Consider the following 11,609-nt stretch of genomic DNA (forward strand, 5'->3'; position numbering starts at 1 on the left):
CTAATGATTATGCCCAGAGTGCAAGGAGCACATTGAAGTATGGAGAAGAGCACATTGAAGTATGGAGGCCAGCCCAGTGGTGGAAGCAATGAGAAAAGACTATCTAGAGACCATCAGGAGCACCATAACTTTCTCTCAGGCCACCAACACCAGCACATTAAGCAAAGAACCCCTCTCCATCCTAGACAGTGCATTGAGAGAAGAGATGAAAGACTTTTGTCACTGACTATACCTGCCTGATTGATATATCACTGCTTAAGAAACTCCCACTGGCACCTAGGTGTAACCTAACCTTTGTTAGCTCGTTCCAGGAACAATAATCATGCTAGTCATGAAAAAAAAGTTCAAAGTCTGTTTCCTTTTTGTCTTATGGGACAGGGACTTCAGTGTGTGAATGTGTGGGGAAACTGTAGTCCCTTAAAAGCAGACCAAAGTCTCTGAGTTTGGAGGTAGACTCGTAGGAGGCTAACAGGTGGTGGTCCAACAACACTGAGCTGTGGGCTTTCAAACTTCGCCAGTTCTGGACCATCAGGTGAGATGGGGAGAATCCAACAAAAGTTAAATGACAGCTCCTTAAGCAGCAGGGAGGGAGGAAGCACAAAAATCACACTAGCTTTTGTGTCTGGAGACACAGGAAAACAATTTCCTTGACAGTCTTCCTCCTTCAGATATCAGACATTTACATTAAGGAACGTACCTCTGGAAAACCAGTTGGACATTAGTTTAAAGAACAACAGCTCTTTCAATTTCTTAATGCAGAACTAATGAAGAGTTTTTTCACATCTCAAATATCACAATTCAATCCCACTACCTGCTTGTAATTGTTTAATGATTTTGTTATTAGAAATTATTCATTGACTTATTCAGTCTCAATTGCTGCCTTGATCTGATCATCATATTGTGTCATTCTGCATGAGTCAAGTATATAATAGTAATTGGACATCAATGAAGTGTTTGCATAATTCTGTCTTTGCTTTCTGGTGCTTGTAATAAAGCCCATGAAGAAGACTGGCTTATTCTTCCAACTCATAATGAGGCCACATACCCTAGAGGCAAGGTATTTAATCTAGGTTATTTGAGAGCCATTTGACTTTGTCTTCATGTTTGTGCATTTGCCATGACATGTATTTTTCATTAAAGGTATAAGATTCATTGACTGAGAAACAAACTGTCTCTGGAGTGAGAGTAAGATGAATTAAGGGCTTTCAGTTCTACCAGTAAAAGGAGAAAAGCATTTGGGGAAAGATGGGAGCTAAGAAATGGGTCCCTATTTGGAAAGCTGCTTTTCCTATTTAAATTTCATATGAAACTTATGGTAAGGGGATCAGAACTGAATTATTTTTCTCTCATGCTGTGAATCCCATTTTTGACATTTCAAAACTGTTCTTGTTTGCTTTGGAATACCTGCCATTTTGTCCCAAGGACAAAGAAAATTTTGGCCATTTGTCTGAGATTTTGGAGTTTTAGCCGTGACCAGTCTGCCTGGCACCCATCTCTCGGGGCCACATCATCTTCCTGATGCACATATGCAAGGTGAAAGGCAAAACTAAGACCTTTAAAAGTTTTTTTTTTGTAATCAAGGTGTGCTGTGCTCCACAGTAGTCTGGTAAGTGGGGTTGTGTGTTTCGGTATTGCTGTGTTTAAGTCCCTGCCCTGCCAAGCTTCCACATCCTCAGATGAATCCCCTGGATTTCCTGCCCAGTGATGAGTAAATAATTTACAAAAAGTGGAAGACCTCTAACACAGAGAGGGACTAATTCATCAGGATGGTTTCCCCAGGATATTGGGGGCAAAAGCTCAGCTTTGGGGTCTGAAGCAGGGCAGAAATTGCACATGTATTTCCTGCACCTTAGAAGAGACAGGTACAGGTATCTAATTTCTTCCCTTTTTTTTTTTGTTTGTTTGTTTGTTTGTTTGTTTTTGTTTTGGTTTTTTTTTTTGGTCTTGTTTTTGGTTTTTTTTTGTGTGTGTTTTTTTTTGTTATTTGTTTTTTAACCATAAGTTCCTCAGTCAAGCAAAATTTCACTGAATCTGAAATTTTCTAAAGGAAAATCCAGCAAACCACCATTTTACCCCTCCTACAGCTAAAAAGTTTATTTTTGCTGAAAAATGCCTTGTTAGGAGTAATAGTAATTGCAAATCCTAAAGCATGCTATCAGCTCCTTGATCTTATTTCTCTCTTTTTCAATTTATAGGTCTACTTTGTCGAGGTGTTGCAATGCCCCTGCCTTTCTGTTCACCACCCAGAAAAATACTCCCTTGGGAACTAAACTGAAATATGAAGTGGATACTAGTGGAATCTTCCATATCAACCAAGAAATCTTCAAAATGTTTCCAAAGGTGCCTCATGCCTCTGCCCATTGCAGAATCAACTTCACTCTACTTGCTTCATTAGATACTATCCCATAGCCAAGCATTTAGCAGTTGGCTGTTTGACATTTCTAACAAACTTCATCACTTATACTTTGAAAATGTTTATTTTTGATATGATATTTTAGCTGATTATCCTATTTTCTAGTGGTCATCTGCTCTAGTATGCAATACATATATATATTTTCCTGCAGAATATTACTGACCTAGTAGCAAAGTGGCTAATGAAATAACTTAAGAAAGCTGAATAAAAGAGGCATTGACTGATCAGAACTTTTAAAGAGTACAATACTCACATACAATAAATCCAACATTTGGGGTAGGTCTGTTTTTTTAGGGGCAAAATTATTTTATAATTCATATTCACAATGACTACTTTTATACTTATTTCTGTTTGCAGCTTATCTGTGAACAGGCTGCACAATTTTAAAATATATTCATCACAATGATTATTCAAAACCTTTTCAGCAAATAATCCTTGACCTGAGGGTCATTCAAAGTTATAGCCAGTGGGCAATTCCCATTGCAGGTAGTGATTGATGTGCAGAAATGGGCTTATGTGACTACTGATTTATCATGGAGTACACCTCATGAATTTAAAATGGCATATTTGGAGGGAATAACTGAAATCTATCCCTTTCAGAAAGTCAGAAAAATATTCGAGTGAAATACATAGATTTGTGTCCTTAATGTTGTCCTTAAGGGTCTAACCATTTTTAATCCAATTGCTTTCTGAGCACTGCTAAGAGGTAGGGTAGTGCTCTTATCTAAATGTGCACATGGGGAACTGAGGCAGAGCAGGTGAAAGGCTCAGATCCAGCAAAGCACTTTGGCATCTGGAGACGTGCAAAGAATGGGTACATCTAAGTCCAGGAGTATTATCCTCAAAACCCTGCCAGATTGCACAGATGAATGCATAAAAGACTAGACATCTACACTTTCGCTAGGAGTGTCCTACAGCTGCTGTTGTATTTATCCAGGTATGCCTTGAGGATGCTTTGCAGGCTCTATCCCATGCCAAAATACCTTTGGGATTCACTGGGCAGCACGTATGTGGCCAAAGCCACCCTCTGCCTAGGAGCAGGGCTGCAGCAAGGCAAATGTAGGAGATAAAGGGCTGAAAGCACAGGAGCAAGACGGACTGTAAGGGCCTTGTGCTGAGTGCGGAGGGCTGGCTTCTGATCTCCCTTTCAGCGCTGCCAAGGCATTTTGTGTTAAGAAATCGCTGGATAAAGCACAGACAAATCTATAACTCTATATTGCTTCTCTGTTAGACAGCTGCTGCTTTTCTCAGACAGGTGTAATTGCATGCCCTTTTACCTCATGGCTTATGAATGCTATGGAAAGATGCTGGGAATAATCACCCAGAAATGTCATGCCACTATTGCATCTCTCTGTAGTTTGTGGTATGAAATTATTGATAAAATATGTATGTACCAAAACGAGCACTCTCATGCTTATATAAGCACTTCTCTACATATTCATAAGGTGTAGCGCGGCACAGTTCTGCGTCACAACCCTCTCACCCTAACGGCCCAGTTCTGTTCTTGGAGATGTGATTTTCACTCTCTCTGGCTTCAGCAGCAGCTGCACGTCTGCATATGAAGGCAGAATTTTGCCTGAAGATTACAGAAAGATGCGTCCTACACAAGTCCAAAAAGGTCCCTGACCAAAGGCCTTAGGCGCTGCTGGTAGTACAAGTGCTAATTAATAATCATTAATACTATTAGTACAATTAGTTGTAGCAAGCACTAAAATTTGGGTTAGGTTCTGATAAATACCTGTAACGTGCTGTCTGACTTAGAGAAACTTCTTGGGCTTAACTAGCTGCTCTGGAACTATGTGTGCAGACTCCTCAAAAACAGGACATATCAGAGCCTGAGGAATGAGTAGTTTGCAGGCAGCTCAGAAGGCAATGCCTGGGGTACGCTAATTTTATGGTTCATGCCCTCATGTGGAAATCAGAAAGTTTCTAAAATGACTTCTTCCACTATTAAGTCTGGACAAAACCAGGTTATTGCTTTTTTTCTCTCTGAGTTAGTTGCCCATACTATCTCTAATTGCACAGAAAACAATCCCATCCATTTAAGTACACCATGGGAATATTGCGGGCCGGAACCAGTGTCAACTTCCTATGATTAGTGCATCTGCAGCAAGATGCAGCTGCACATAAAAAAGGGAAAAGTGAAAAAGAGACTTGTTGCCTCCATGTTTCAGGGTATTTAACTGTTTCCTTGCTGTGATGTTGCAGGATATGCCATACCACCGCTCCCAGTTTAAGAAATGTGCAGTGGTTGGGAATGGAGGAATTCTGAAGAACAGCAGATGTGGCCGGGAGATTGACAGTGCAGACTTCGTGTTTCGGTAATCACCACAGCACCATTTTTCTTTTTTCCCATTTTAATGAAAAATAAAAGATTTCAAAGCTATTCTCTCTCATGTAGAAACATCGGATTTGCCAAACTGGCCATATCAAGCCTGCTTCTTGCACAAAAAGCAATGTTTCAAAAAACCCACCTGACTTATTGACAGTTTATTGTGCTCTTTCAGGACATTCCCTGTCACTCAGGTTGCGGTTTTATCTTTCCATGGACATTAACCCATAAGCAGTGTCCTATGAATGTGGCCATGATTTTCTGGGGCAGTTCTGAACCAGAGGTACAACCTGTATGCCGTAACAAGCAGCTTGGCCAGATGTTAAAAGCTCCATGCTGTGCAGCTCATGTGCCTCAGAGGTGTGTTTCTGAAGAGGTACAGAGCTTAAGTGCTGGATAATGGGAGTTACAGTAATCAGTACTGTAGACTCCAGGGTGTGCAGAGACGCCTGAATAACTTCGAAGCTTGAGTATCTTCATATTGTGCTCCCCACCATATGTAGAGTTATCCAGGTTTTGCATAGACGGGGACGGCCCACGACTTGTGTCTCTGGATAACAGAGTTTAGCAGCACTTTTATCATCCTTACTATATATGGGAAAGATTTTTTTATTATTCATATGCATGACTAATCCCTCTCTAAATCCTGTTAAGCTCTTTGCCTGGGTCACGGCATATGACAGCTAGCTCACAGATTCATGACCTGTTCTGTAGAACAGAAAAATCTTTTTACTTCTGTTGGCCTATTTTCTCATCTTGGATATGCTGCTGTCAGGTTAGAGTAACTGTGCATAAATCAATGAATTTCTCTGATTTCATACCAGCAAAAATTAGGTCAGATTTTTGCTCATTGCATTCTTAATTTAATTTGGCATCAAATGAGAAATAAAATTTTGCAGGTCCTACCTTCACTATTCATTGTTTTCAGACCCTTGTGTCTGCCTCTTGTTCCCACTTTATAGCAAACTATTGTCTTAGTTTTAATCTGTGAAACAGTCCAGGCTTCCAATAATTTGCTTCTTAAAAGCCTGGTGTACCCCATAGACATTAAATAATTATTGTAGATTCCCTTCTATCATGTTGGATCACAGCTATTAGTATGGTTGAAAGGAGCAGTATATGTTACACATGGAGATGACAAGCTGTTGAGTGGAAGTGGAAATATGGGCAGCAAGTGTCATCATTTATGTATAAGAACTTTCAGTGGAGGTCCCTTTTTACCACTGTTACTCTTCCTTGAACTGTACCAAAACTGATCAAAAAGAGGAGAGCAGATCAGATCACTACAGAATGTAGAAATGGGGTTGCTCTTGGTACCAGTAATAAATTAAATAGAGGCTTAAGTAGAACTGAAATATGAATAAATACATCAGTACTTGTGCAGAAGAAATCCCTGGTTCACCATCTCCAAAATATGTGGGACCAGTGTTATGCACAAAGACATGCTAGTGTTTAAGAGCTTAAGGTCTGCTGACATCAATTTTAAAGTAAAGCTTGTGTTTAAGGTCAGGTCTGAACACATCCACTTTCCAGTCTAACACCAGTTCACCAAACTGTCAGGAATGACCTTCTTGGTCACCAGCGAAATAATTCTTTGAAATATTTCAAAAACTGCCTATGGAGCACTTTTAACATTCAGTGATACTTTCAGGACACCTGACAAAATCTTTTATTGTCAGGAAGCCTGTGGCCAACAGGATACAACCAAGGTTTTCTATGAAATAAATTCCGATAGCAATTTATTATAGTACAATAGAATATACAAAATACACACACAGGAATTGCATTTGCTAGTTGTTATTGTCTATCTCCATCTACTGGCCAGAGTAGAGATCTGTGATGAAACATTGGGTGCGTTTAGAGATGGGACTACTCTCTGCAGGAAGGAATTTTTGGAGTCTTATGGCAAAAGTACAGTTTATGCAGATTGTATCATTTTTATAAGGAATTATCACTTTCAACAAATCCAGTCTTTCTTACGCCTGGTGGGCAGTTGCTGTTCAAAAATATTGAAGCTGAGTATTTGAAAACTTTTTCAAATATATTCTAATGAGCACAGTGCCCAGTGCTAGGTGGAACTGGGGATACTAGAAGGACATTGCATGACCTAGCAGAGAAAAGTTCTGGAAATAACATTGCCTATGAGAAGGATGAGATGGCTAAAAAAAAATTCTCTGACCTGATAAAGAGGGACTCTCTGGAAGGTAGATATGAACCTCCTAAGTCTGAAAAGGACTTTGAAGGATTTTTGTGCATTCTTCTGCTCCCCCACTTGCCCTGTCCCTGTGACTGAGAAATTATGCTGACAGCTGAACTGTAGTATTCTGAAAACACTGAGTATCACTTACCCTAAATACCTTCACAGTTTTCTCCTATTTGACCCTGATCTTCAGAAATATGGGGATGTTTGGGAATTAGGCACAGCAGGATTTTTGAGATGTGGGAATCTTAACAGTAATGGCTTTTATTGAGGCTTGTAGATCACTTCAAAAAGTTTTCAAAATGTCAGCAAGTATCTAATGCTAGCTTAAACTGATTGTAAAAGGCCACTTATGTTGCCTCTGATAACACATGCCGAAGCTTTTTTTTTAGCTAGGTTTCCTATGGAAGTGAAGCTTGTGTGTTAGCTTGTGTGTGTTTCAGTAACTTCAGCATCTCTTGAGGGGTGCTCTAAATTTTGTGAGATGATGAATCTAGGTCAAGGTGAGTGGAGGCTGAGCAAAGTCAAGGTTTGCAAATCTTCACAAGTTTGTTCCTATTAGCTTTGACATCCTCTGGTGAATCTGTAGAGTCAGAATTGCTGCACTTACACTATGCTGGGAGATACTTATGAAAGGAAACGGAAAAGAAGCAGATAGTTTTGGATTAATTAGGACTGGATTGATTTGTCTCTTGTGGAACATTTCCCCTAAATTCTCTCAGGTATAAAACAAAGCATGTTAAAGGCAACGTTATAGATACAGCTTATCTATTAATTATTGAATACTGCTTAGCTGCTCCTGAGGAAGTCTTTGATTTTATAGGCTGATTGTCCTTGGGGCTTCATCCTATTTCTTGTCCTAAACTGCCAAAGTAAAGAGCTGAACTGCCATTAAGGAAGCAAAATGAGTTAGCATTGGCTACATCTGCAAAAAGGGGTCATCACTGAGACTCAGGGAAGAAGAGAGGTCTCCATACAGCCTCTAAGAACCTGTTACTTTAATGCACAGTGTGGGCATCAATATGTCTTGATGTAATTTTAAATTCTCAATCTGTTTCTAGATTTGTTCCTTGGAAGAAATGCTTACATCGATTCTACTTTCTAGTCCTGAAAAAGTGCAAGGCATTTTTTAACATTCCTATTGATTTCTTTCCTTTATAGATGCAATTTGCCTCCTATATCTGAGAAATACTTCACGGACGTTGGGGTAAAGACGGATGTCGTGACTGTGAATCCCAGTATAATTACTGAGAGGTCATTTCTAGTTTTTGTATTTTCATCTCTATTGCTTTTCCAAATCTACCTTTCACTTAATTCTAACAGTTACAGAGAATTTTTTTCCCGGTATTACTTTAAACTGACACTATGAATCATACATTTCATTCTGAATTGAAGTTATTCAGTATATGGAATTATTAACAACTTATAGAAACTTCTTAAATACTTAGACCTGCACATTGGTGATAGAAAGTGGAAAGCTGATGAGCTAAAATTATAACAGCAGAGCCATCCTTTCCCTGGAAGTCTTGTACTGTGCTTGCAAGCCGCAGGCAAAGGTCTCAGAAACATTCAGGGTGGAAGCAACTGGATCCTACCCTAAAAGCTTAAATAAAGTAACACATATTGGCATATGTTTTTTTAAAAATGCAGTTAAACTTTGTAGCCATGATTGACTGGGTGATTTTAAATTTTAAGTTTGTTAATACCTTAATGCCACCTTGCTGACAGGTTTGGGACCATGGGGCTAATTACTGCTTTCCTTTCTTGCTGGGGGAACGTGTTTCTTTTCTGAAGCAACATAAAATAATTTGCTTGCATTTTGGATTTATTTTAAATGTTACAGTGAGACGTTTGCTTTGCTTTGGTATTTGCTAGTTTTTTATACAGTTTTGCACCTCATAGTGCACTATACAGCTGTCCACACCTTGGAAAAACGGCATACTTCTCATAATAAAATGAGAAGTGAGACATGATCAGAAATGTCTACAAAGTTCGTCCACTGTTTAATGAATGTATTGCCAAAAGAAAGGAGAATATATATTTTTTTTATCCCCTGCATTTTTGCCCTACATTTCATACTGATGCTTTAGCTACAAATCTAACTGTATTCCCCTTGTTAACTGAAACAGCATTTCAATTATCTCTGTATCAGAAATGTTTCAGTAAAAGCCCATTGGAAGTTTCTTGTCTGCTGGGTCCAGACTGAGTCTGCGCTCGTCTGACCATCACTCACATCCTTTTCCCTTTAGATTTCATAGGCTGGAAAAATGGAGAAAACCCTTCTACGACGTGCTCCAGGTCTACGAGAACGCTTCCGTGCTGCTGCCAGCTTTCTACAACACTCGCAACACGGACGTCTCAATCCGGGTCAAATATGTCCTGGATGATTTTGAATCTCAGCAAGCTGTTTATTACTTTCATCCCCAGTATCTCATCAACGTCTCACGCTACTGGCTCGGCCAAGGGGTGCGGGCCAAGCGGATTAGCACTGGACTGATCCTGGTGACTGCTGCCCTGGAGCTCTGTGAAGAGGTCCACCTTTTTGGCTTTTGGGCCTTCCCCATGAACCCCTCAGGGATTTTTATAACTCACCACTACTATGACAATGTGAAACCTCGCCCTGGTTTTCATGCTATGCCCTCAGAAATCTTCAACTTCCTCCACATGCACAGCAAGGGGATCCTGCGGGTTCATACAGGGACCTGTAGCTGCTGTTGACAGGGGTACTTCTTCCTCTGACACAAAAGTGTGACAGGAACTTGATGCCTGTGTATGGTGTAGGAGGTTTTATTACACCCTGAGATTATGCAATAAATGTTTGATATAAATTTCCTCAAGGCATTGCATCCCATAGGGTCTAGGATACCAGCATCTTTCCTGCTAGCAGAGTTGGGTCCATATCAGTGTAGGAGAAGCAAAACTCCTCTGTCCCAGGGTGTACATTGCCCTGGAAAGCAAGTCAGATAAGAAGCACATTTCCAGTAGGTTTAGGGATAAACAGAGCACATTAATGTGGTTATCATTTCACTATGAAGAAAAGCACCAAATTTTTGAGGAGAATCAGTGATTGAGAATTTTAACACAGACTGTATGACTTTACATAGGTTTCTGAATCAAGTACCTTGGGTCATTGCCAGATTTTATTGAAAGCACTGTTCTCTGGTATTCGGGTTTTTGAAAATACCCTTTAGCGTTATAGTTTTAAGGGGAAGTATGTAACTTGAGGACTTTGTTCTGTAGTGTCACGAAGTATTGGTGAAAAATAGCAGATAGATGTGATAGGAATAAACAAGATCACTATGAATTTTTTCAGCTGAGGTAGAAAAGAATGTTAAACTCCAGTTCACAGCCACAGGTAACTGTGGATCATGGTGTGCAATTGTTTTAGAGTTTCTCTCTTTTTCTCATTCTTATGTCTTATATTTCTCATCCCCTCTGCTGATCATGTTTTCTTTCTCATTGTCTGTAATGCTTTCCTTCTAGCTAACGCATGTGTGTATTTCCTCCTACAGTGACCATCTCAGCTTCAGATTGGAGTTCTTGTTGAAGAAACATGCTCCTTCATACTTCTGTAAGCTTTTCTCAGGCTGAATAGCAAGGAGATTGTGTAGTTATATTTTCTGAGTTGATTTTTTGGTTCAAATATCACAGCATAAGATAAAAAAAAGCATTTCCTGTTTGATTTTTTTTAAAGACTTTGTAAGAGTATCTAAATGTTGATTCACTGTTGTGCAGGTTGAGTTAAATACTTCCAGGTATCTGTGATAAGTGGTGGCAGAAAATGATTTTAAAATACAGTGAAGATACTTTGTGGCTTGGATTATGATGCTTATTTTAAAATTATGCATCTCAAGATGTCAGATGTCTTAACGTGACATTTTTATATGTTGAGAATGTTACTAGGATAGTAAAAGGGCTGCTGGATTCTTTAAAAAGTTACCTATGTAACTCTGTCAGTTATGCCAAGCTTAATTTTTTCACCTGATACAGTCAAATTGGCAAAATCCTGATGCAGAAAAGATGCCACATATTGCTGGAGTTTATTTTGGCTACTGAACCGTGGTGTAGTAGGCTGCTGGTATATGCCTTTTCATACTGGTATGATACACAGGAGGGTGAGGTTTGCTGTTTCAGCTGTGCTGGCATAGTTAAATGAACAGAGTTTCCTCGTATAAGTTCTTAGTCTGAAGCACTTGGGCTGTTGTCCAGTGCCTTGTCTTGTCTTAGATTACAAGACCTTTGATCAAGGATTTGGAGTTTAAAGTGCTAGTTCTACATGAGGGATAGTTTTTGGGGGGGAGGGAGAGGGTTTAAATCTGAATCTGGACTTGGATTTTGATTTTGTAATGCATGAATGCACAAAGCTTCTTTTAAAAGCCTCTGTGCTATGCTGAGAGCTGTGAAAGTTGCTCATGCTACAGATAAAATGATTGAAAAGGAAGTGAAGCACGATGGTCACCATTTCAAAAGTCCCTACTGACCAGCAGTGACCTGGATGGTATGTGAGAGTGTATCTCCTTAACTTTACACTAGTCTCCAGAGGTCTGATTACTTTAAAAGCAACCCATATCCTTGATATAGGTGTCAGAGCTCACTTGGGAAATACCAACCAGGGGTAGGTGAAGGACCTGTGCTTAAACTTTATATATTTGTGTTGTTGTGCT

General features: G+C 39.6%; 1 protein-coding gene across 3 annotated transcripts in view; it reads left to right on the forward strand.

Moving 5' to 3' along the window:
* The window catches only part of ST8SIA5 (ST8 alpha-N-acetyl-neuraminide alpha-2,8-sialyltransferase 5), a 48,648-nt gene extending 37,425 nt beyond the window's left edge, over positions 1 to 11,223 (forward strand). For all 3 annotated transcript variants that reach the window (XM_075020483.1, XM_075020482.1, XM_075020484.1), the window contains 4 exons: positions 2,196 to 2,340; positions 4,622 to 4,734; positions 8,107 to 8,199; positions 9,195 to 11,223. In XM_075020483.1, the coding sequence (XP_074876584.1) occupies positions 2,196 to 2,340; positions 4,622 to 4,734; positions 8,107 to 8,199; positions 9,195 to 9,663 (820 nt within the window). In that variant the 3' untranslated portion in view covers positions 9,664 to 11,223. The remainder of the gene's footprint in view (positions 1 to 2,195; positions 2,341 to 4,621; positions 4,735 to 8,106; positions 8,200 to 9,194) is intronic.
* The last annotated feature ends 386 nt before the right edge of the window (positions 11,224 to 11,609 follow it).

This window comes from Buteo buteo, chromosome Z (assembly GCF_964188355.1).
Source record: "Buteo buteo chromosome Z, bButBut1.hap1.1, whole genome shotgun sequence".
Lineage (NCBI taxonomy): Eukaryota > Metazoa > Chordata > Aves > Accipitriformes > Accipitridae > Buteo > Buteo buteo.